Source organism: Diceros bicornis, unplaced genomic scaffold, assembly GCF_020826845.1.
Source record: "Diceros bicornis minor isolate mBicDic1 unplaced genomic scaffold, mDicBic1.mat.cur scaffold_95_ctg1, whole genome shotgun sequence".
NCBI classification, from domain to species: Eukaryota; Metazoa; Chordata; class Mammalia; order Perissodactyla; family Rhinocerotidae; genus Diceros; species Diceros bicornis.
The window spans coordinates 897914-921828 of record NW_026691844.1 but is presented as its reverse complement, the minus strand read 5'-3'; the positions used below and the strand labels follow the sequence as shown (position 1 = coordinate 921828).

Below are 23915 nucleotides of genomic sequence, written 5' to 3'. Positions count from 1 at the left end.
TTACTCAAAATGGATCATACACTTAAATTGAAGAGCTAAAACTATAAAACACTTAGAAGAACACACAGGCATAAATCTTCATGACCTTGTATTTGGCAATGGACTCTTAGATCTGACACCAAAAGCAGAAGCACCTAAATAAATGAATAAATAAGTTAAACTTCATCATCAAAATTAAGGAACATGAGAAATGTAAAGTTCCTGCTTTAAAATTTCATCAGGGGCAAGCAACTAATTCAAATGGAATGCAGTCATCTAAAGGACATCTTTTTAATGAGAAATGCTATTACTAAAGGAGACTTGGGCTGTTTTAAATGATATTTAGCCCAAAGCAACAAGGGAGGTATTTCAGCAGGTGACTGCTTCCATTCCCATCTATAAATTCTTCCCCAGTGACTCAGTGCCCTTGCCTGATCAGTATTTTATGTTGATGACAAATCTCGCACACAACTCACTTATCATTGCTTGAAAAACTTACAAGAAGTGCTACTGTTTAACAAAACTGAAAAAATATATTTTGTCCTTTATGGAAAATAAGGAAGAAAGTATCAGGAAAGGAAAGAATAATTTAGCTCAAGTACTTGGTAAGAAATAGGAATACAAAAACAAATAACCAGAAATTGCTAGTATATGTATCAGCCATCTCAGAAAGAAGAAACAGGCCACTTTATTTCCTTTAAGGCCTGACATTTTTCTCTCTGCCCTTTTCCGACACCCTCCATTGTGTGGTCTCTAAGCAGCCCTACTGTGAGCAGCTGTAGACGCTAATTCGTGGTTCACTGAGGTGTCAATTGAGTCTTAAACCAAGGAAACAACAGCTGCAAAACAATACTTGACTCTGGTGCAAATATTTTCAAAGGTAGACTAAAGTTTCAACTGTTATTTTAGATAAACAAAACCCCAAACCATAACCTTCCATCAAGTCACAAAACAAAAGAACACGCGGCCGGAGTTTAATTCATTGCGTAGCGACATTTCTTATCGTGTTGCCGCTATTTAGACAGGCTTTCACGACTTTACCTTGACAAACGACTTCCTTCACTAAATGAAAAACTAGCTTCCGAAGCGATTTTGTTAGTTGTCTTTGTCCTGAATGTACCGCTGCCAATATTCAAACCTGTGAGAAGCACAAACATGGAGAGGGAGTGTCAGCCACCACGCAGCAACGAGTGAAGAAGAGGGCTCACAATAACTTTGGTGAAACAAATGTCAACAGGAGAAGATGCTGCTCAAGCCACAGAAGGCAGGGAGCTTCTGAGGCAAGGAACATGTTGATAGAACTCTGAAAGGAAGTGGAGCGTTTTCCGGTGATACTTAGAAGCCACAAAAAATAAAAAATAAAATCATTCGAAGAGCTCTATTCCAAATGACCACGATGCACATGTGAGCACATGGGTCTCTACTACAGCACCATGCACTGGATAATTCACCTTGTTATAACACATGGGCAGCAAGGGATCATCAAAATAATGGGTGGTGGGAACCAGGTCTCAGAAATAACTGACACCGCTGGATGACAGTTACCCACCCCACCCACCCTTAAGCCCTCTGCCAAATCCTCTGTTTTTCCATCTCCCAGGAGAGACTGAATCTCCATTGAAAACCATCAAGGCCACTCTTTAACCAGCCTGAAAAAGTTGATGGGGAAGATGCACAATCCACCTCTTTCCTGGAGCCAGGGGAACCAGACTGTTCCCATGATGCTATCAGCGTGCAGGGCAATCCTTGACCTCTGCCCCCTGGGTGACTTCAGCCTTGGATGTTTCTGCTTCAAGTCTGATTCTTAACTGGCAGTCACCTGAGATCACGGATAGAGAGTGCATGGGTGTCTCTGCAAAAGGCATTTGCTGAGTTTCTATCCTGTAACCTGCTTGCCTGCATGTAACCTCTGCAGCCAAGCCATTCTCTTAAGAATGTGTCCGTGCTCAGCCTGAAGAGGGTTTCCATGTGCTTACCAGCATAAGGCCTTTTCAGACATGGAAAGGAAGGCGCAAGGTGGCAGTGGCTTTCCTTAGTGACAGGTCCAGAGGCAGAGACCTAACACATCTGATGCAGAAAGTAACTGAAACATGCACTGCTTCTTCAATAGTCAGATTTGGGGTGGCTCCTGAGTTCAGGGTGCCCATCCTCACCACTACCTGTAACAGCAGTAGCGGGGTACGCTAACCACGGGGTACATGGCTTCCGTTTCCCTCCACCCTGCCAGCCTGCCTCCTGCTTCTCTTTGGAGCTCAGAGAAGTCCCCAGGATCAGAGTGAGAGCGAGAGAGTGAGAGTGAGAGTGAAAAGTATTGTGTGACCACACGTAAACTAAACGCCAGAGGCCGTATCTGACCTCAGAGATGGCTGACACCACCAGAAGGACTTCTATGATCCCAACGCAGGAAAATGTGGAATCTTGCAAAGCACATAGTGTAAATTTGAGTGTGGAGTGAGGGAACTGAATCTAGGGGTGCTTGATTATACAACCTATAAAGTATCACTTATGAATAAATTAATAAACAAATACATTAATCATTAGTATATTAATAGTACCAACATTTTTTTGTGTGTGTGAGGAAGATGAGCCCTGAGCTAACATCCATGCTAATCCTCCTCTTTTTGCTGAGGAAAACCGGCTCTGAGCTAACATCTATTGCCAATCCTCCTTCTTTTTTTCCCCCAAAGCCCCAGTAGATAGTTGTATGTCATAGTTGCGCATCCTTCTAGTTACTGTATGTGGGATGCGGCCTCAGCATGGCTGCAGAAGCGGTGCGTCGGTGTGTGCCCGGGATGCGAACCGGGCCGCCAGTAGCGGAGCACACGCACTTAACCACTAAGCCATGAGGCCGGCCCCCAACATTTTTGATATACATCCAAGGGACTACAACTTATGTCAAATTTACTCATCCTTTGAACTTGTCCAATTAACTATCCATATAAAATAAACTTACCAAACATAGATGTGTGGAGTCACCTTCCAACCACGTGTGTCTGCTAACTGGCTGTAAGGCTCTGAGGGAGGTGCTACTCTCTTGTCGCCTCCTTTTGTGAAATGAGGGGGTTGGATAAATACTTTCTAAATCTCTCTGGATTCTAATTCTGTGACTCAAATGTGAAGAAAGTGGTGAAAAGCAAACGGTTAAGGGCTCACGAGTGCTACATCTTTCCAAAGTGATGAAGCCCTCCATCGGGGCAGAGGCCCTGCTTCATACCTCAGCCAACTACAATGTCTCACATTCGCGGAGTTCACATAACACCCAGCACCACCGCGGCCAGCAGTCGCTGAGGGCTGCTCTCTAACAGGCCCTGTGCTGGGCATTTCGCCTGCAGTGGCTCACTGAATCCTCAAAACAACCAAAATAACAGAATTTTGCAGCAACCAATTCTAACACTAATATTATCTAGGAAATAGCTCTCTGAAGACAGACAGCTAAGTCTAATGCACCATATGTCCCTCGAAAAAATGCCTGTCTGATATAGACATCTTTGAGACAATTGGGAAATCTGGATATGGCCTGGGAATTATGTGATGTTAAGAGATCACTGTTCATTCTGATGGGTGAAATTATGGAATGGTGGTTTATGTAAGGATAAGGAAGTGACTAAGGTGTACTTCCTTCTGTATGAATCCATTTATTTTCACAAAGGGAGCTGAAGTGACATACTAAAAAAAGGTGTAATAAAATAAAAACCAATGAAAATAATAAAAATGCAATAAAGTATAGGAAAACAAAGAAAATTACAATTAAAACAAAAATCCTAGATTGAAGGAACTACACTTAAGCTTAAAATTTAGCTTTACTGGGATTTACAGTCTTTTCATTTAAAAAGCCCAAAGTTTTCCAACATTCTGGTGAGGGAAAATAGCCCAGGATGATGTTCCCCATTGATGATTAAGAAACTGGAAGATGTGGGAAAAGAAAGAATTTGGGGTGTCTCCTGTGGTACTTAGTGACAAGTTACTATCATGACATGCCAGGTATAATCCAAGGGCCTGTAAGGACCATCGCCATGCCAGGGCTGGCACATATCCAGGAGAGAAGACTCTTCCAAATTCTTGTTTGTTAAGGACTGAAAAAGTACTGGCTGATTCTGATCCAGTGATAGCTTATTACAAAGCAAACTCCAGAAACTTTCAAAGAATGACCACCCTTCCCTGAGCACAGCACTAGCTGCTGCCTTGGGTCACCTAGACACTGGCTGTGAGTGCTGAATCTGCTCACTTACCTGACAGTTGTGATGCAGAAGCATCTGCCTTTTGGAACCTGTCTTCAGTTTGATTTGTATTATCCTGAAGGGTAGACCACTTCAGCAACTGGTAGGCTTTTGTTTCTACAGATTTAAAAAAAGGCACAGATAACTGGATATCCACATGCAAAAGAATGAAGTTGGACCCTTACCTTATACCATACACAAAATCAACTCAAAAAGGGTTAAAGACTTAAACATAAGACTGAAAACTATTAAATTCCCAGAAGAAAACATAGGAGAAAAGCTTCAGGACATTGGTTTTGGCAACGATTTCTTGGATATGACACCAAAAGCACAGTCAACAAAATTAAAAATAGACACACAGGACTATCTCAAACTTAACTTTTGCATGTCAAAGGAAACAATCAACAGAGTGAAAAGGCAACCTACACAATGGGAGAAAATAACTGAAATCATATATTTGAAAACGGGTTAATATCCAGAATATATAAGGAACTTCTACCACTCGACAACAATAACAAAAATCAAATAACCCGATTAAAAATGGGCAAAGTGCTTGAATAGACATTTCTCCATATACAAATGGTCAATAAGCACATGAAAAGATGCTCAAAATCACTAATCACCAGGGAAACGTAAATCAAAACCACAATGAGATATCACCTCACACCCATCAGGATGGCCACTATCAAAAGAACAGAAAATCAGCGTTGTGGAGGATGTGGACAAATCGGAACTCTTGTGCACTGCTGGTGGGTGTAGCTATTAGGGAAAACAGTATGGAGCTTCCTCAACAAATTAAAAATAGAATTACTATATGATCCAGCAATCCACTCTGGGTATATATCCAAAAGAACTAAAAACAGGATCTCAAAGAGTTATTGGCACACCCTTGTTCATCACAGCATTTTCCACAATGGCCAAGAGGTGGAAGCAACCCAAATGTCCATCAGTAGTTGAATGGATAAAGAAAATGTGGCATGTACATACAATGGAATATTATGCAGCCTTTAAAAAGAAGGAAATCCTGTCACATACTACAGTGTAGATGAACCCTGAGGACCTTATACTAAGCGAAATAAGCCAGTCACAAGAGGCCAAGTACTGTATGATTCCACTCATATGAAGTAACAAAAGTGGTCAAAATCATAGAAACAGAAAGTGGAAAGGTGGTTATTAAGGGCTGGGAAGAAGGGGGAGGGAGTATTAGTGTTTAGTGGGTATAGTGTTTCAGTATTGCAAGATGAAAAAGTTCTAGAGATCTGTTGCACAACAATGTGAATATACTTAACACTACTGAGCTGCACACTTAAGAACAGTTAAGATGGTAAATTTAAAGTTATGTATTTTTTACCACAATTAAAATAAAAAGTAGAATTTGTCCATGACAATTCAGGTTTCTGCCTGTTGTCCCAGCATAATAATTAATAGAGTTGTCTTTTGTTAATCAAAAGTTTCCTAATTTAGACAATAAATTATATGGTGACGCTACTTAAGAGACATATGAGCCAAATGCAGTGCAATGGCACAGTTTGGCTACTCATCAAAAAACATCAACTGAAAAGATATCTGCTTGGCTCCTGACTGAACACTGATTGGATATATGATATTGCTAAATTGTTATTAACTGCTTTAGGTGTGAAAAAAATACACAGAAATACTGAATTTTCTACTACCTAGAAACAAGTTTCTTGAATTCCTCCTACGATGTTAACACTTTTCAAATGCATGCAAATTAGTTTTTTGAACTGTCCCTTTTTAGAAACTCTGAAAACAAACAAACGAAAAACAATTTAGTTGAACCCAGGTTTCAAGACTCGAAGTCAAGTTGTATGAATGTATTTGAGGTGGCCAAATTCTAGTCATTATTTTGAGTGGGTCTGTGGATAGGTTCAACTCACAGTAAAATGGTTTCTCTCCAGTCCAGGCCTTGCAGAAGCGGCTACAGGAATGAATCAGAAGACACATAACTGACTGCCTTGGTTGGGCAGCTGGTCCTCTGCAGCACGCGCTGCCCTGGCCCTCAGGCTTGCACATTCGAGTGTGGGGTCTCTGGGCTGAGTGAGGGGCGGGAAGGTCAGGAAGGGGAGGCGGCAGCAGGATGAGCTGGGGGACCCACCGCTGAGAAAATCTAACCAGGCTCATCGTAGGGACAGAGAAGAGCATCTGCAGGGAGCAAAGCCAGGTGCCCCAGAGGGGTCAGCAGCAGCCTGGGCACCCACAGGACACCCTTACCCTGCAGGACTGTTAACAGTGTCTGCTGTAAGTTAAAGTGGGGAAGACTGTTGGGAAAAACAATAAATAATGATCACGTAAAGAACCTGAGAGACACAACTTTCCCATTACCTCAAGGCTCAAGGATGCCTGGATGAAAGAGAGGCTGGAGAAATAGAGTTTTAGCACAGACATAACAAAACAGCATCCACGTCCACATCTCCAACATGGCCACAAACAAAAGGACTCCTGCTGTCAGCACCGGAGGCTGGCAATCACTGCTTTCCTGCTTTTGCTGGTTCAATTTAAGAACTTAACCATGAGCCCCTTATTACTGGATTAAAACTACCGTCACACTGACGAATACAAATGTAACTTATCTTGCCCTACTGAGAATCAATCAAGATAAAAATAAGTACTTAAAATGAGCATCATATTTTGAAATATTAAATGCTATATAGTTAAAATATGTACAGATCAGGGACTCAACTCTGAAAATAATAAATCCTAAGGCAACACTTTTTAACATTGCTGGATTGTGATATTAGTTGGGCAAACCTGAACTAGTATTTTGACAAATTTAATAAAGAAAACACCAGATGTCATGCATGCAGAAGGGGAAAGTACTGTTTTGCATAACTTGTGTATATGTGTTGGGTACTGGCCTAGGACAGAAAGTGTTTCTTGCTGTAGATTAGTCCCACTGTCCTAGGACAGCATCATAACACTCTCCTGTCAGTCCTACTACCTATATTACTTCAGATTTGTGGTAAGGTACTTTTGGGAGAGGAGAAGTATCAATAAAATCAAAGAATTCTAAAAAGGTAAGGAATCACTGTAAAAGAGGTAAAAATGTTCTGTTTTGTTTTTATTCTATAAAGATCAACCAAAAAGTTTTTCAGCTTTTAGGATACAAGTCCAGATCATAATGACCATATGCTATTTCTGCACTCAATTATACTGACTTGGTCAAGGAAAAGAGAGCAAAGATAAAAGTTAAAAAAAAAAAAGAATAGGAAAAGAAAAAAAGAGTAGCTTCTTGGTAAACAAAGGCTCCTGGCAGCTGGAAGCTGGAGTTAGGCTTTCCTCTCATCTATTGTTGTGAGGTAAATCATCTGACTCCAGTGAGCTGGCTCTCCTGCTCCTCAGAAAACACGTGCCTTTTATTTTTAGGAGAAGATTTTCGTGAAAAATATAAAGCTAGTAGTTGTGAGTTAATTTCACATTTGGGAGGATTAAGTATTCTGTCCAAATATAGGACAGTACGGATATTATCACTGGTCTGAGTCTAGCAAAGGAGGAATGTGAAGTGAATTCACATTAGCAGCAAGGGACCATTTTATTTTACCACTCTGGAAAAGAAAGGCCATTTCCATGTTCCACACACTTTCCATTCTGGTTTCCTTCTCTTCCTTCCTCTTATTCTTTTTTTTTAATTGAAGTATAATCAACATACAGCATTATATTAGTTTCAGGTATGCAACATAATGATCCAATATTTGTACATATTGTGAAATGATCACCACAGTTAGTTAACATCAGTCACCATACATAGTTACAAAGTTTCTTTTCTTGTGGGTGAGGAATTGTAGGATCTACCCTTCCCTTGCTTCTTGAAGGACTTGGACTCTGTAACTGGCCTTTCCCTTCAAGGCTGCCCTGAGTCTGCTTTCAACCGTACACAGTTTTGGAGGGATGTAGCTTGTCTCTCCAGTCTCGTTCTCCCAGAGCCCACCCCGCTTCCCAGCCATAGCTCCTTACTGGTATTTGATCTTTAAACCTTCTGTAGCCCTTCTCTAAGCGGAAAGTCAGTGAAGCTCACCCGGACAATTTTTATCTGGGACATAGCCGCCCTGACCTAAGTAATAGAGGGTTGGCAAAATCAAGCTGAGGACTGCTGGGCACATGGCCTGCTCCCATCCCCGATGCATGCTTCCTCGTGTGGTTTAAGGGCAAAGTGAAGTTTAAAAGGTGAAAGGATTAAGTGTATTCACTTGGAGGAAGAAACACTAACTGAGGCAGGACCAAGACACCAAACCAGCCAGAGGGGTTGGAGCAGGCGGCAGGTGCTGCTGTCTAACAGGAGGTCTGTGTCGGGCAGCAGATGCTCAGAGCTGTGGTCATTCTCCCATGGCATGTATCACACCCTCAGTCACCCCTGTTTTAGTCAGAAGAGCTGCACAAAACATTTGAAGGACTGGGAAACAACCCAAAAAGGAAAAACAAAATTAAGGTTTGGTTAAAAAATAACAATGAGAGGATAAAGGCTACATAGCCTGCGTAGAAACAAGGGAAGAGGGTTTAAGAACAGAAATTGCATAGATTGGACAGGGCAGGATTATAAATGCAGATGCTCTGGGGCCAAGCAGGTAGCACAGAGAAGTGAGTCTGGCCAGCTGGAGAGCACATGCCTGGCCAGGGGGGACAGCTGTTCTCCGGCTACAGCCAACTGCTGCCAGGTGGGAAAGTGGGCCTAGTCTTGCCAGACTCCTGCCTTTCTTAAAAAAAAAAAATGCAACACTGCACAGGCCAAACAGAACACATTGGAAACCTCGAAACTAGATGGTGGTGAGCAATTTTTTCTGTGTTCCCTAAAAGTGGCACAAGAACACTCGGAGAAAAACTTCAGCCAAGGGATATAAGCTAGATGTTAGCAAAAGCTTCCGTAGTTGACAGAGCTGAGAGACCCGGGAACACACTATCAAGGCAGGCTGCAAGAGCTGTGTGGAGGTTTTTAAGTAGCTGCTTGTATCAAATAGACCAGGCTTCAGACTCTTTGGAGGCAAGAGTCTACGTCTTGCTAGGGGCACTCGAACAATTCAGACCTCCTCCTGGAAAAGCCTAGAGGTCTTGGCCAGGACGCCAACTTCATAAGTCAAGTAGGCAAAGCTACGGGCATGAAGTTTCTGGTAACTCAGGCCCAGGCTCTCCTAGAAGGAAGAAGGATAGTGAAGAATCAAGCAGTTCAAAGCTGCACTGTATTGCCCTGCAGATTTATAGTTACGAAATGAATGAACGAACAAAAGAGCAAAAGTAACAAGTCTAGAGTTCAAATCAGCCTGCTATAGACAAGTGGGGGCCGAGTTCCTCCAGTTCCAAGGAGAAAAGACTTGAGTCTTCTCAACTGCAAGTAAACCCTAAGTCTGCAAATTCGAGGACTAGGTAGCCCCTTAAGGCTTTACTTTCCAGCCTGTGACTGAGAACTCCAGAGAAACGTTTCCGCTCATTAGTCATGTCAAACTCTCAGAAAATTATTGAGAAGTGCGTATAATTAGATAAAACAAATATTTCTAAAGAATACAATTATTGTCAATTAGAATGTTCTGGTACACACAGAAACAAATATATCTGCATGCTCAAGCTTTCAGTTCTGGATCTCTCAGTCAAGCATCTATTATACACTCAAATCTGTGTCAAGATTTAATTTAAAAAGTAGAAAATATTGCAATTTAAAACATAAAATAAAGGAGTCCGGGGGTTAAAATCCATCCTTGGCTATTAATTCCAGACTGATGACACAAAGAGATAAATATGTTTTTCCCTACTTTGTTACATAAGCCAGCCAAACCCAATCATCTATCTTCCTACAAAGTGGTGAAGAATCACTGAGATTGTTTTTTTTTTTTTTTTGGATATGCATTTCGTGTCTAGAAAATGGAAACAGCCAGAGAAGGAAAGCGAAAACATGCTGAATAAAGGGAGATAGGAGAGAGATGATGTTGAGGAGGGAAGAAAGAAAAAGCCTCAACTTCTTATCTTTTATTCTCTTTTATATGCAAATGTACACCTGCTAAAATATTTCTAAATCTAGAAAGAAAAAGAAAAAGAAAATATTTGATGAAAAAGTGCTTTTAACAACTCATTACAAGAACCAGAGAGAGGCAGGGTTCACCAGCCTCTAGGGGTGTCTCCAGGCAGAGAATCTGCCTCTGGCTTGCGCAGAAATCCCTAATGAAAGAAAGAAAAGTTGGGCCCGGAAAAGGAGTAACAAAGGGAGATGCAAACAATACCATCACTACAAATAGAAAAACAACCTTGAACCAACAAAGAACTGGGCATCTTTGAGTAAGGAAGGGGAATTACTATTCCTATAGGAAGTATGTAGAAATTTAAAAATTAAATTTGAAAAGTATTTTCTGTCCACTGAGTTTCCCAGTGCTGTTACTTTTCACATATTTCTACACCCATGCAAATTTTTTTCCACACTGTTACTAGATGTGTTGCTGATGCAGCAAACAGTCATTTTTGTAAAATAAAATAAAAATTGTGACATATATTTCTAAAATTAATTCTAAAGATAAATATTATCACTGAAAATCCAGAAGTCATTTGTCTAGTAATCTGCTCAAATGAAAACAAGAAAATATTAGGATATGGGTGCCTTCACAATTCTGAAAATACAGAAAACTCATCTATATTTAGGATTTTTTTCAAAGGCCATAAGTCAACGTGAACCTGAAATACATAGGTTGGATCCATGACGAGAATCACTTTTCATGTCCAGACTTTCTGCAATAAACTCCACTCCCCCAGTGTTGTGGGCCTGTAAATCTATTGCCAAGGTTTCTCTGTGCTCTCAGAGACTGCTGATGTACAGAGAAGAGAAACTCCTACTTCACATGAGTTGCCTGAAGCTGCTTCAGAAAATAAATATTTAGGGGCCAGCCCTATGGCATAGTGGTTAAGTTCGGCATGCTCCGCTTCGGCAGCCTGGGTTCGCAGGCTCGGATCCTGGGTACCAACCTATACAACTTGTCAGCCATGCTGTGGCGGCGACCCACATACAAAATAGAGGAAGACTGGCACAGATGTTAGCCTAGGGCTAGCCTTCCTCAAGCAAAAACAAGAGGAAGATTGGCAACAGATGTTAGCTCAGGGTGAATCTTCCTCAGTTAAAAAAAAAAATTTACATCACATTCTTAATTTCTACGGAGTAATTCAACAATTACACTTGAAAATAAATGTCAGGCTTGTAACTGAACTTTAACGAATGTTCCAAAACTGAACTGAACAGTTCCGCTGGTATTACTTCATATGTAAATTTATAACCATAGTGCCTGCCACTTAACATTGTTCAGCCATGGGAGGGGAATTTTTAACTCTCCAAGTCATGCAATCTTGAACTTTTCAAAGATTGAGTAATCTTGATCAGGAAGCTATATTTTATTGGCATAATTAAATATTTTTAAAAACAATATTTTTAGCAATTTGCATTCAATGATTTATATAATGAGAAGAATCAGAAATAAAGACAATAATATTATCATTAGCATTATAGTAGGGTCAGGAATAATCAATGTATAAGATGAACTAGATGTTAGAAATGTAAAATATGAAGAAATCTCTCTTCACCCCCTACAGTGGGTTGAATGATGTCTCCCCTAAAATTCATGTCCACCCAGAACCTCAGAATGTGACCTTATTTGGAAATAGGTTCTTTGCAGATGTAATTAGTTAAGGATCTCAAGATGAAATCATCCTAGATTTGTGGTGGGCCCTAAATCCAATGACAGGCATCCTGACAGGAAGAGTGGACACAGAGACAGAAAAGAAGGTGATGTGCTGATGGAGGCAGAGACTGAAGTCAAGCTGTCACAAACTGAGAGCCACCAGAAGCTGCAACAGGCAAGGAAGCCTTCTCCCCTAGAGCCTTCAGGAGCACGGCACTGCTGGCCTTTGGTTTAGACTTCTGGCATCCAGAACTGGGAGAGAATACATTTCTGTTGTTTTAAGTTTGTGGTACTTTGTTACAACAGCCCTAGGAAAATAATACACTTCGTGATCCTCGATTTTATTAAAGTATCTGAAGCCCAACCTCTTCTCTCCCCACTTGAGTCTCTTGCATAAAATGAAGGTGTTTCACAACATGACCTACAAAGGCTCTTTCAGCTTTGAGACCCCCTGCTCCATGGTTCTCAAACCTGGGGAGTCACCTGGGGGTGTTATAAAAGACTGATGCCTGAGCCCCACCCCTAGAGGTTCTGATGTAACTGGTCAAGGGTGTGGCTGGGGCATAGGTATCCACCCAGGATTCTACTGTCAACGACCAAGGAGAATTTCTCTAGGCATTTATGAATTAATTTCCTTGAATGCAGGAGCAACCAATCGAAAACACTCTTCAGAAAGGTGCCTTTCATTCTTTACTGACCATGTTAAACAAACACCACCGCCCTGTAATGTCATGAGTGAAGACGCTTTGCTGTAGCAGCAAAGGGGAAGCCCCAGCAGCCTGACATCTACCACAGAGACAGGGCCACAGGGACTGCAATGGACAATCCAGCAGCATGAGATGGTTCCCCTGGTTTTGCACGAGTTGGGGCTCCCAGGCTTGGCAGGTAACACGTCTTTCCTGATCCTCGTGCATTTCTGGGACAGGACAGGTGAGACACATTCTTAGTAAAGTCTCCTTAGTGGAGTGTTACGCCACTGTACTCTGGCGTCCAACGTTGTCACCACAGTCTTCTCTCCCAGGGTAAATCCAGTCACCAATGACAACCTGGCTATTGTATGTTCCCAGCCTTTTCCAATTTGATGTAAAACTCAAGCAATAACGTTTTGAGAAGCACTGCCCAGAACCCCAAGTGGCTGACCTCCCTCACAGCTTCTAAATGGACATACCTTAGTATGACATTGAATATTTCAGCTTGCCAAAGAATATCAGTGAGAAACGGCACTGTCAGGCAACCACTTTCAACACAGCTTGACCGAGAGAATAGGAGTCAAAAGAATGAGAGGCTGAATGGACATTCTTAGAGGCTTAATCCTCTTCAGATAAAAGCTGAGAGCCCTTTTCACACGGAGCTTAAGGAGATGAGTTTTGCCAGGATGGGCACGTGGGGTGGGGAAAGTATTGGTAGAGTGACTGAGTGAAAGAGACAGCGTTCTGGCCTGAATCAACAAGCATTTAAGGAAACTCCTTAATCTTTGGATTCCAACTCGTTTTTATTCATTCGTTTGACAAACTGAGTGCCCACTGTGTTGTGTGCCAGATACCGTGTCAGGTGACGGGTTTCTATGACATTTAGCATAACCTGTGTCACTTGCTAAAACTAAAACTCACTTCACTCTCAGAGGTAAATTCAGTATGAATACAAATAAAATTGCCAACGTGGGAAATTTCACTTGGGGGTATAAGTAGTTCAGATGAGATTTTCCCTCATAATCTAGATAAGCATGGCTTTAATCCTGGTCTAAGTGTTCCAGGGAAGCACTGACCTGAGTATTCTAGTCCTGCACGTGTACTCAGGCTCGCCCCGCTGTATAAAGGGCACACACACCTCCTGGCAAAATCCATACTCGGAAATCCTTGCAAGTGCCCACCTCTCTAGGCCTAACACGAGAGAAAGGAAAGGTATAGCTTCGCTCATCATCACTCGCAAAGCATCCTTGTGGAGCTCATCTTTTGTGATGATATACACTGATGTTTAATTAATCCAGACACCTTGATGCAGTCGCCTCTCTTGTAAAACGAAAGCAGCAGGCTGGTGGAACAGAAGGAGTTCAGGGATTAAATCTTGAAGTTTGAGTTCGATTCAAGATCCAACACACTAGCTATATGGCCTTGAGCAGGACTCAACCTTCCTAAGTTTCTGTTGGACTGACTGTAGAATGGGTCCCTAATGTTTACCCCACAGGACTGTTGTGAGGATCAGAGATGATGAAGACTTAGGAGGGGCAAGGACCCAGTCTTATTCCCAGGACTTAGCCAAAGTAAAGGTGTAATATACATGCAAATGATATACTATCTATTATAGGGAGAAAACCACACATTCATAGATATCAAAATTATTCTTTGATTTCTACCTTAATTCTTCACTGTGAACAACCAGACTAATGAAAGGGGTAGATTGTGTTAACAACAACAGATCATACAGGCTGTGGGAATATTTATTCTGGTTGTGTGTGTGGGTCTGTGTACGGGAGGGTTTCTATGTAAATCTTAGCACAGATTGCAGGAGCTCAACTTATGAAACCAACACTCTGCAAATGATTAACAAAGCAGATGCCTTCAGAGTGACAGCAAACTCTTTAAGGATGAGCCCCTCTGCCAAGGAGACCTATGTTTGGAAGTGATAAGCAAATAAGAAAGGGAAATAAAGAAATGAGAATATTGGCACATTTGACTTCTTTCATATGGAATGAGAATCACAGTCTCTTAGCATTAGAAGGAACGTCAGTTCCAGAAACAAGAATTCCTTCCACAGTGTCCCTCTAGAGAGTAGGTTCCTGCCATGGTTCAAGCACCCAGCACAGAATCTTATACCTGGAAGACACTCAGCTTGGTTTTGCCTCAAAGAAGAGCTAGAAAGTTCTTCCATTACTGAGCTGTGAATTCCTTCCCTGCACCACTCACACACAGAGCCCCCTGAGAGACTCTAAAATTACGCTTGATCAACGTTCTGTCTTGTACGTGGAGGCCTCGCAAATATTTAAAGATAGCTTTTGTACCCTTCTCAGGTTAAACTTCCCCAGGGCCCTCATCATTCAGAGCTTCCCCTCCATTCTGCCCAAACTCCTGGTGCCTGCCTGGGTTCACTTCGGTGTCTTTCTCTACTACATCTCCTCTGAGACGGCTGTAAAGCAAATAGTCACGCAGAAGGACCCACACTAAAGAAGAGCACTTCTGGACTGTCCAAACTCACTACTGGAACATGCTGGTCGTCAATTCGTCAATTCAGGAAGCAGCTTTAACAAGTAACTTTCAATCATAACATCAACTGGGTTTAGTTACACTAAAGTAGCCAAAGCTTCATTATAAAGCAATCTCATCCACAAGGGAGATTCCCACAAAAAGGACTCATGGGAAAACGTTGACGATAATTTTAGGGTATTAAGAATACTGGTGCCCTCATTAGACTCAAGGTTTTAAAAAACATTCTGTGTATATCTGTGTATATTTCCCAAAACATGTTCCACAGAATATTAATTCTGTTGGCTGTTCATAGGAAGGATTCCATTTTCAAATAGAAGATAATTATTTGAAACTTTAAGTTCACACCTTTAAATGGGTCATTTACTGAAAGTCTAAAAGTTTTCAACGTGCTCCCTGCACTGTGCATGTTGCAGAGGGAGAGCGCGATTATGCGGGATTTGGTCAGAGAATGTGTATTCCCTGAAGCATTTTCGGGGTGGAGCCTGCACAGAACACGCTTGGGGAAATGCTGCATCCGCCCATCCACACGGTGAGGCGGCACAGCAGGGGAGGACTGTCGCCTGGGAACCGTGTGCCCTGCAACGCCCTCACCTGTGAGCCTGTAAGAGTTATGGCACACAGGCACTCACAGGCAGAGATGCTGGGCCTTGACCAGTGAGAGCCCCAGGAGCCACTGCACCACGTTGTTGTGATTCTTCTCTAAGGGTTTCTCCACGGGACTAATTAGAAGTTCCAAAAATATCATGCAACTCTCCTCAAGATTCCTTTTTGATGGGGTAAATATCCTTCTGGATTCAAATCATCAATTGAGTTCTTAAGTGGAAATTTCTTGCAGAAACTAATTTAGCGGTACCACTGGGAAGCACTGTCTAGGAGGAATTATGGCAGCACAGGGCTTGGGCGAGTCTTGGTCCCAAGTGGCTACCGCAATTCAGGAGATGGTGTTCAGATGCCTTTCCAAGACTCGTCTCAGGATTATGCTTTCTGTGGCACTGTACCCCCAGCCCCCTGCTTCTTTTCCTCTTTGAGTTTGCTTTGTGAGATTCCTTTTAACTAGATGGCATTGGTTTGAAAAACTGGGGACTGTGGGGCCAGTGCAGAAGATCAATACTACTACTAACATTCACATGAATATTATTATTATAAATCGCAGCTTACATGTATTGAGTGTGTAGTACACGCCTGGCACTTGCACACACACGATCTCATGTAAACTTTAAGACCATCTTGCCAGGTGGTATGTCTGCTTTCCCAGTACAGAGGCTCAGGGAGGTGGAGAAATAGAGCAGGGAGTAAAATGCTGACACTGACGGCTGATGCCAAAGCCCAGGCTCAATTGCAACATCCCCTCAACCCTGAGAACAGCCTCTGGAATATTCCTTTTCTTTGGAATATTCTAGAAGGAATGCAGCCCATAAAACAGGAAAGTCTCAATAAAACTATTATAAAGGGGGAGGCAGAGTCTATCTTTTTTTTTTTTCTTTGTGAGGAAGCTCAGCCCTGAGCTAACATCCCATGCCAATCCTCCTCTTTTTTTTGCTGAGGAAGATTGGCCCTGAGCTAACATCCATGCCCATCTTCCTCTACTTTATATGGGATGCTGCCACAGCATGGCTTGACAAGCAGTGCGTCGGTACACTCCCGGTATCTGAGCCTGAGAACCCTGGGCTGCCACAGTGGAGCGCGCGTACTTAACCACTTGCGCCACTGGGCTGGCCCCAGACTCTATCTTAAATCAAACTATATACCTGCTTTACTCTACCAAGGCCAAATCTCCAATAATTATGCCAAAGACACAAAGATTTAATAAAGAGATAATGGTCAAGAACTTAGAGATTAAACTATTACAATGTTATATGTCAATTATATCTCAATTTAAAAAACTGGGGAAAAAAGAACTTAGAGAGCAAAGTAGTTTCAATCACAGACATGACAACAGCATTAAAGAGTCAAGGCACATGAGGCCCTCAAACATTAATTTCATGGGAAGTCCAGCGGGTGGGGAGCAAAGAAGAAAGAGAGTATGGTGGCGAGGACAGAATGGAAATGCTCAAAGTAAATGGCTTTGAAAGTTTATTTTTATATCTCCCAAGTTATTTTATATGTCTAAAACTTTGGCATGCAACAGGCACAAAGGATTTTTTTCTTTATTTCTTTTTTTTTTTTTTTTTGGTGAGGAAGATTGGCCCTGAGCTAACATCTGTTGCCAATCTTCCTCTTTTTGTTTGAGGAAGATTGTCTCTGAGCTAACATCTTTCTCAATCTTCCTCTATTTTGTATGTAGGATGCCTCCATAGCATGGCTTGATGAGCAGGGTGTAGGTCCGCGCCCAGGATCTGAACCCATGAACCCCGGGCCGCCAAAGCAGAGCGTGCAAACTTAACCACTACGCCACCGGGCTGGCCCCACAAAGCATTTTTTTAAAACTGCCAACTATTAATTGACTGATGGTAGGTTGTTGGAATTAAAATTTCTTTAAAAATCTTAATGGTAAATAGCCCTTATTATTTCTAGGCACATCACACCTCTTTCTACAAGAAAAAAAGAAAGATTTGAAACTCCAGTACTTAACTATCTCTTCTCTTATAAAGAAAGTCTATGAGAAAATAACGTTTGCACTAATTTTGAGGACAGTCATCTGCTCACAGCAGGGAATGACTGGAAAGAATACTGAAAAGAGAAGCAAGAATGGGCAACGAGATCACTTCCTGGTTTCTCTCCAATAAGTCTTTATAATTTTAACTGAAATAAATTCAGAGGTCATTAGATACTTCTGCATTCAAAGATAAATGCAAGAGAAAAGTCTCCAAATGACTTCTTGATTATCTGCAATTTGGGATCATCTACACTTCTACTAACAAAAAAATAAAGAGGGAACGCTACCAGAGTTTTCTCAAAATGAAGAATAAAAATGCAATAAACATATCACTGGGAAAATGTTTAAAAGAAAAGAAAACCTCTGTATTTCGGAATGAAATATTATCTGATGCAGAATATATACAATAATTGCTCTATTATAAACTCTTTTTTCAAAACCAGAGTTCATCACAGAAACATGAGTTTAAAAAATTAATCATCAGGCTATGAATTGTATTGTCATAAAAGAAAGCTATTCTTTTCCGCTTATAAACAACAAAACGACCACATATGCAGATGCATGCCTCAGTACCGCAGTGCAGTGGTGTGGTTACTTGTATAAATATTTAAAGTCAGACCTTTGAATTTATAATGAAGTAGTGTACCACTTTACAAAATAAGATCCTAGTAAATTTAGACGTATGACAAATAGAACTCTGTTCAGAATACTCATTGCTGCTGTTGATATTCTAAAACTAAAAATGTAATGATATTCAGATTCCAGCTAAACAAGCGTAATACATGTGCAGAAATCTTAATAGGTCTTGATGAAACGTTACTGCTAAAATTTTTAAATTATCACATGGGCTTTGTAACTGAGGCACAAGCAAGCTTCTTGTCTGGCATTTTTTTTTTTCCTGCTCTTATTTTAATGAGACACATTCAATTATCACAGGAAAGAAAAGAGTAAAATCAGAAACAGCTGTAGTTGGCCACACACTGACTGGTGTTCCCCACGGAGACTGACGTTGTCACACAGACGCAGGTGCTGAAAGGCTATGTGATGGGGTGCTCACACGTGTAACTGTGTAACATGATCATGAAGAATTCAATAGGCATGCTTATTTTCCACCTCAGTTTCTGCTAATGTAAGCGCACACATCATGCTCTTACAATTAATCGTCCCCTCCAGCACGTAGTAGTTGAATATACTTGCTCTTAGCAGAGTCCACACACCACTAACCTAGAATGTTCTGATTATAAAACAAGGTTGAATCCTGTGTTTGAAACTCTTAGGCAACCATAACTTTACCTGTGATTGGAATCTTTGCTGCCATGCTCTCTTCCTTGCTCTCGTCTCCGCAGCCACTTGAAACGTCTAAAAATCAAACACGATAATAAAAGTGTATTTCAAGGTTTTATTTACGGAATAGGCCTTTGCTTTTTTTTTTTTCTTAACTGCCATTCCTTTTATTTTCACTGCTTCCCCACCTCCTTTCTTTGCTTAGTTTATTTCTTGTCTGAAATAGTACTGTTCCTAAAAAGAAACCTATTCTAAAACTAAGGTATCTCTATGTTGCTTTCATGCAAAATGATTTAGCCTGACATCTATCAAATTTGACTGGGGCTTAAAACAAGCGAGCCTCAAATCCTGTGCATGTGTATCAGCTTCTGAATATATCCTGAGCAACTCATAGCTCTCTTGGGAATACATTATAGCGGTTTATTGGCATGTCTTAACAATAACGTTAAAATAATCACAATTTTCGGGCCGGCCCCGTGGCTTAGCGGTTAAGTGCGCGCGCTCCGCTGCTGGCGGCCCGGGTTCGGATTCTGGGCGCGCACCGACGTACCGCTTCTCCGGCCATGCTGAGGCCGCGTCCCACATACAGCAACTAGAAGGATGTGCAGCTATGACAGACAACTATCTACTGGGGCTTTGGGGGGAAAAATAAATAAATAAAATCTTTAAAAAAAAATAATAATCACAATTTCTGGATACTAAAAATTGGTTATTAAGTTTTGGGGGGCATAAACTCTGATTCTTAATCATCTGTTTAAACTTATAAAAGGTTCTATTATAATTAAAAAGAATGTTTACCAATTATGAGTAAATTCTATTAAGTGATATCAAAAACTTCACAGTACTCTATGTGAAGTACTTGATGGACTCATTTTCATAGAATCATCTTCATCTTTGTGGGATGATAATAATTATCTACTGCCAAGTGCTTAGTCCTGTTAAGATTTCAATTTATAAAAACTTATTTTATTGGAAATTCAGCAGGACAGCAGATCTACAATTAGGTTTCCTATTCCTGTTAGACTGAATGAAAACATATATTTATTGGAAGGTGGTATAAAACAAATAACATATTATACATATTAAAATTAGAAGTGTTCTTGAGTCTGCTTTTTTATAGGTACACCTTGAGAAAGGGTGTTTGCGTTGACTCTGAATGCGTTTTTGCTGTGGACAGACCCTTTAACAACAGTTACCTTGTTCCCTTGTAAGAACACTGTTGAGCCATAGAGTGGGTTTCGCTTCCTTTATTCCACTACTGTCATTCAGAATAGATGGCAAGCTGCAAGATGATTCATTACTGTGAACGGCCGAACTATCGTCACACTCTTCTGTAGGGGCTTTTTTCAATAACGCTGCTGCCTACAGTGTTTAAAAGAAATAAAAATAAACTCTAGCCACATTCCCGTTGGTCTCAAAGACCCAGCCTTCAGACATAATTTTAGGTTAAGCTTTACTTTGGATTTAATTTGCTTCCTGACATTTAATTGAAATTAAAATGTCTTCAAGATAAAATAACATCTGATTATTTTGCAGCATAATTTAATTCTTTACAACAACTTACACTTGTAATAATACATTTTTTTGTGGCCTGAATCTTATGTCATGCTGAAGTGTTCTGCTTGTGAAGTACGTATGTGAAATGTGACCACTCTTGTGAACCTGGGCTGGTTTATCCAAGATCGACTCTCTCATTGCATGAATGCTGTTGGTTTGGATTGAGAAAGAGATGTGGAAAAATGTGACCTTGCAGTATCCCCATCCTTCCAGAAATGACCCCTGAACTTCCCTCAAATGAGAAGACTGTAGAAAAACTTGGTGGCTGAGAAGGAGACACTAAGCAAAAAGAGAATTGCCCTTATTTTAAAGCATAATTGTCAATCAAGGATAAACACACTCTGCACTTTGCTGCTAAGTCTGCTGGGGAGCTCAGGAAACTTACTAGCCACACTGCCTATCTGTTTTCAAAGGGCACCAAATTGTCTTACCCATATCGCCTCATGTGTCCTGGGCAGGGAGGTGGGCACAGATTTTATCACAGCCAACTTGAGAGGCAGAGAAAAAGTAAAAATTAACAGGACAGGTAAATACCCATGTCTCTTAATTTCTAGGTCAACACTCTTCCCCCAAGAAATAAAACTATACTGGTAACAAGAGTTAAACAACCAATGATGACATTGTCCCGCTGCCAGAGTGTGTTTCTCTCTCATTTCCTACTTGGAAGTGGTGATTTGCCCAGGCTGCTGGGAGAGGAAATCTCGGTGGTGGTGCTGACCTTTCCCTGGTCTCTGGCAACAGTAGTAAATACAAGGAAATGTCCAACTCAACCTGTAGAATGGACACGAGACTCTACAAGTTAATATGAAGAGCAAAACTGGACAAAGCCTCATAGGTCATCTTTAGTTTGAGAGCGAAGGGGTAACAACAGAATTCTCTAGTGAACAAGGGGGAAGATAATCATCTCTTCTCATGAAGATGCCCTGACAGGAAGAATCACAGAGGCAGAATATGGAAGATCTTGCCTTGTAAGTTTGGCTTTGAACATACAAGGCCACTGCCATCGGCCTTGATATCCCTGCAAGGCTCCTGCCCTCTGCCCTCCCCTGGACCAGCTGGCCACCTGGATCCACGGCCTATCCTAGGGGCTGCAGCAGCTGATTTTAGGGGATTTAAGGAATTCTAGTCTCCTCGGCCGAAGGACTTGGTGTCAAGTTAGCCTTGTAGCCAGCACCTGTCTGTGGTCCAGTTCTAGTAACCAGGAGCTCTTCCTCTATTTACATAAAGTAGTCCCTGAATTTTACTCGAGTTGTGACAATTCTCTGTTGGGATGACCTGCACTGTATCCCTGTTTCTGCATACTGGGGTTCAGGTGTAGAGTCCTGCCCTCGAAGCTCAGGCCAGGGCTGGTTCCCATCACTGGCTGCCATAATGCCTCAATCCCAGCTGCCTACATGGACCACTGTACTGCACCTGCTTCCAGAATCTGTCCAGGAAGACAGGTGTGAAGAATAGTGTCACCTCCTTGACCTGCCATCTCTCAACTGTCAGTGCGCAAGCTGGACCACTGTGGCCTGTCTCATTTCCAGACCTCCACCTCTCCTGCTCTAGTCTGTCTGCTTCCACAGAGAGATAAGCTCCTATTCTGTGTGCCCAATCATCCTGGATCTATGAAAAGCATTTTAGAATATGAACAAAAAGAACTGACCCAAATTCTGAAGTGAAAGTTATAATTTTCTTTTCCTAAAATAATTCAAACATTCTGAGAGAGCCTCAAATATGTATTTCTTCGTCGTATTACCTTATGCAATAGCTGTAACTAATAATTTCTTGGCATGACTTCGTAAGAGCCACTGTTTTAACACATATTTTAAGAATAAAATTGTTAAAGGACTTTCTACACTTTTTACTGTAGAATTTGCAGATAATGGAAACTGTTTTGGATTGTCAATGACTCAGATTACTTGTAACTGGGCCCTCAATGATGACACACAATTTATCTCACTGTTTTGTGCACCTCTTTCATATTAAGACCCTCTTTTGCTTTAGCTGGGTTCCAACTGGGTTTCAAAAGAACACAATAAAATGCTATAATAATCCTGCAAATGTCTTTCTAATAAGTCCTTGTATACTTGATAAGAATACCACCACTGCTACTAGTTCTACACTCTGCCCTCTTTTTTTTTTTTTTACCATGGTGAGGTAAATAAAGTAGTGGGCATACTGCAGGTTTTCACTTATTTCATATATTTTATCCCATTTATCTTCACTACTCAATACTCTTATCTCTAGGATTTCTCTTACTTTTTTGATAGAGATGTTTATAAAAGGACTCATCTTTTAAGATAATCCTAGAGATAATTTCTCAAAGATGAGTCTTTTATTTTATAAGGATTTTGATGGATGGTCAAATTACATGAGAATGGTTGGCTTCACTTTACTGGACCACAGAGCCAAGAAAGAGAGCAGCAGATCTGCCCAATGGGTCATTCATAAGGGAACCCACAATATAAATCCCTAATAAGCAGGTAATAATGATAAGCAGGGACAGAAACAAAAGTCAATCTCAGACAAGGAATGGTTAGAGGTTTCTAGTCAAAAACAACTTCTGCAGAGTCAGGAAAAACATCTGTAATACATTCTCAGGATGTACTGTTTGCAGATGCTTTAGCCAGGCATATTTCTAAGGAAGCCCCCAATTTGAAGGAGCTTGCAGTCTGAAACTGACAACACTAACCCATACCTACAAAGAAACAAAAGCCCAGAGAAGAGGGAACAAGCTGCTTTACACAGCTCATGCTGGGACTGAATGGGCTCTGCAAATTGGAGCTCTCTATCTGAAAAATGCCACCAGACAACACTTTTACCATGGGCCTCCTGATGGTGCTTATGAATAGACTATGCTTGGGTCTCAACTTATCTGTTAGCTAATAAAGGCTCTCTTTGATTTCATACATTTGGAGCCCAGGAGGGAGACTGGGGACTGTCTCACTGTTCTCAGCAGTCTGGAGCCTAAGTCAATAGAACAAACTAGTTCCTCACTTTTCTGCCTTCCCAGGAGCCAGGAGAAAAGGCTTAGAAATTCAATGCCAAGGCACACACTATTTGTAGAATGACTGATGGTCATATTTGACATCTTAGAAAGGCAAATCGTCCTATGATTTACACTTAGCAGGACACTTAGAATTACTGGCTCAATTCTACCAGAATTTTTCTCAAAGGTCAGTTACGGTTCCTGCTAGGTCTAGAACCCCAAGAGTCATCTAGGCTGCCTCTTAATTTATATCCAGAAACTTAACTGTGATATTCAAATGCATAAATAGACAGATGAAGATAATAACGGAAAAGACTTTGTGTCCAAAATATCATTAAGAAAAATGAAAGGCAAAAATCAAACTGCTCAAAATATTGCAACAAATTGTACGAATTTATATAAAAACAATTCTTACAAGTCAACAAGAAAAACATTACTAACCTA

At 41.1% G+C, this 23915-nt stretch overlaps 1 protein-coding gene across 1 annotated transcript in view; it reads right to left on the bottom strand.

Moving 5' to 3' along the window:
* Positions 1-1675: 1675 nt before the first annotated feature.
* LOC131403897 (centrosomal protein kizuna-like) overlaps positions 1676-23915 on the bottom strand; it is a 67799-nt gene continuing 45559 nt past the window's right edge. Inside the window, 5 exon segments of the mRNA XM_058538128.1 lie at positions 1676-1798; positions 4209-4313; positions 18950-19015; positions 20137-20302; positions 20929-20985. Coding sequence (XP_058394111.1) covers positions 1707-1798; positions 4209-4313; positions 18950-19015; positions 20137-20302; positions 20929-20985 — 486 coding nt within the window. The 3' untranslated portion in view covers positions 1676-1706.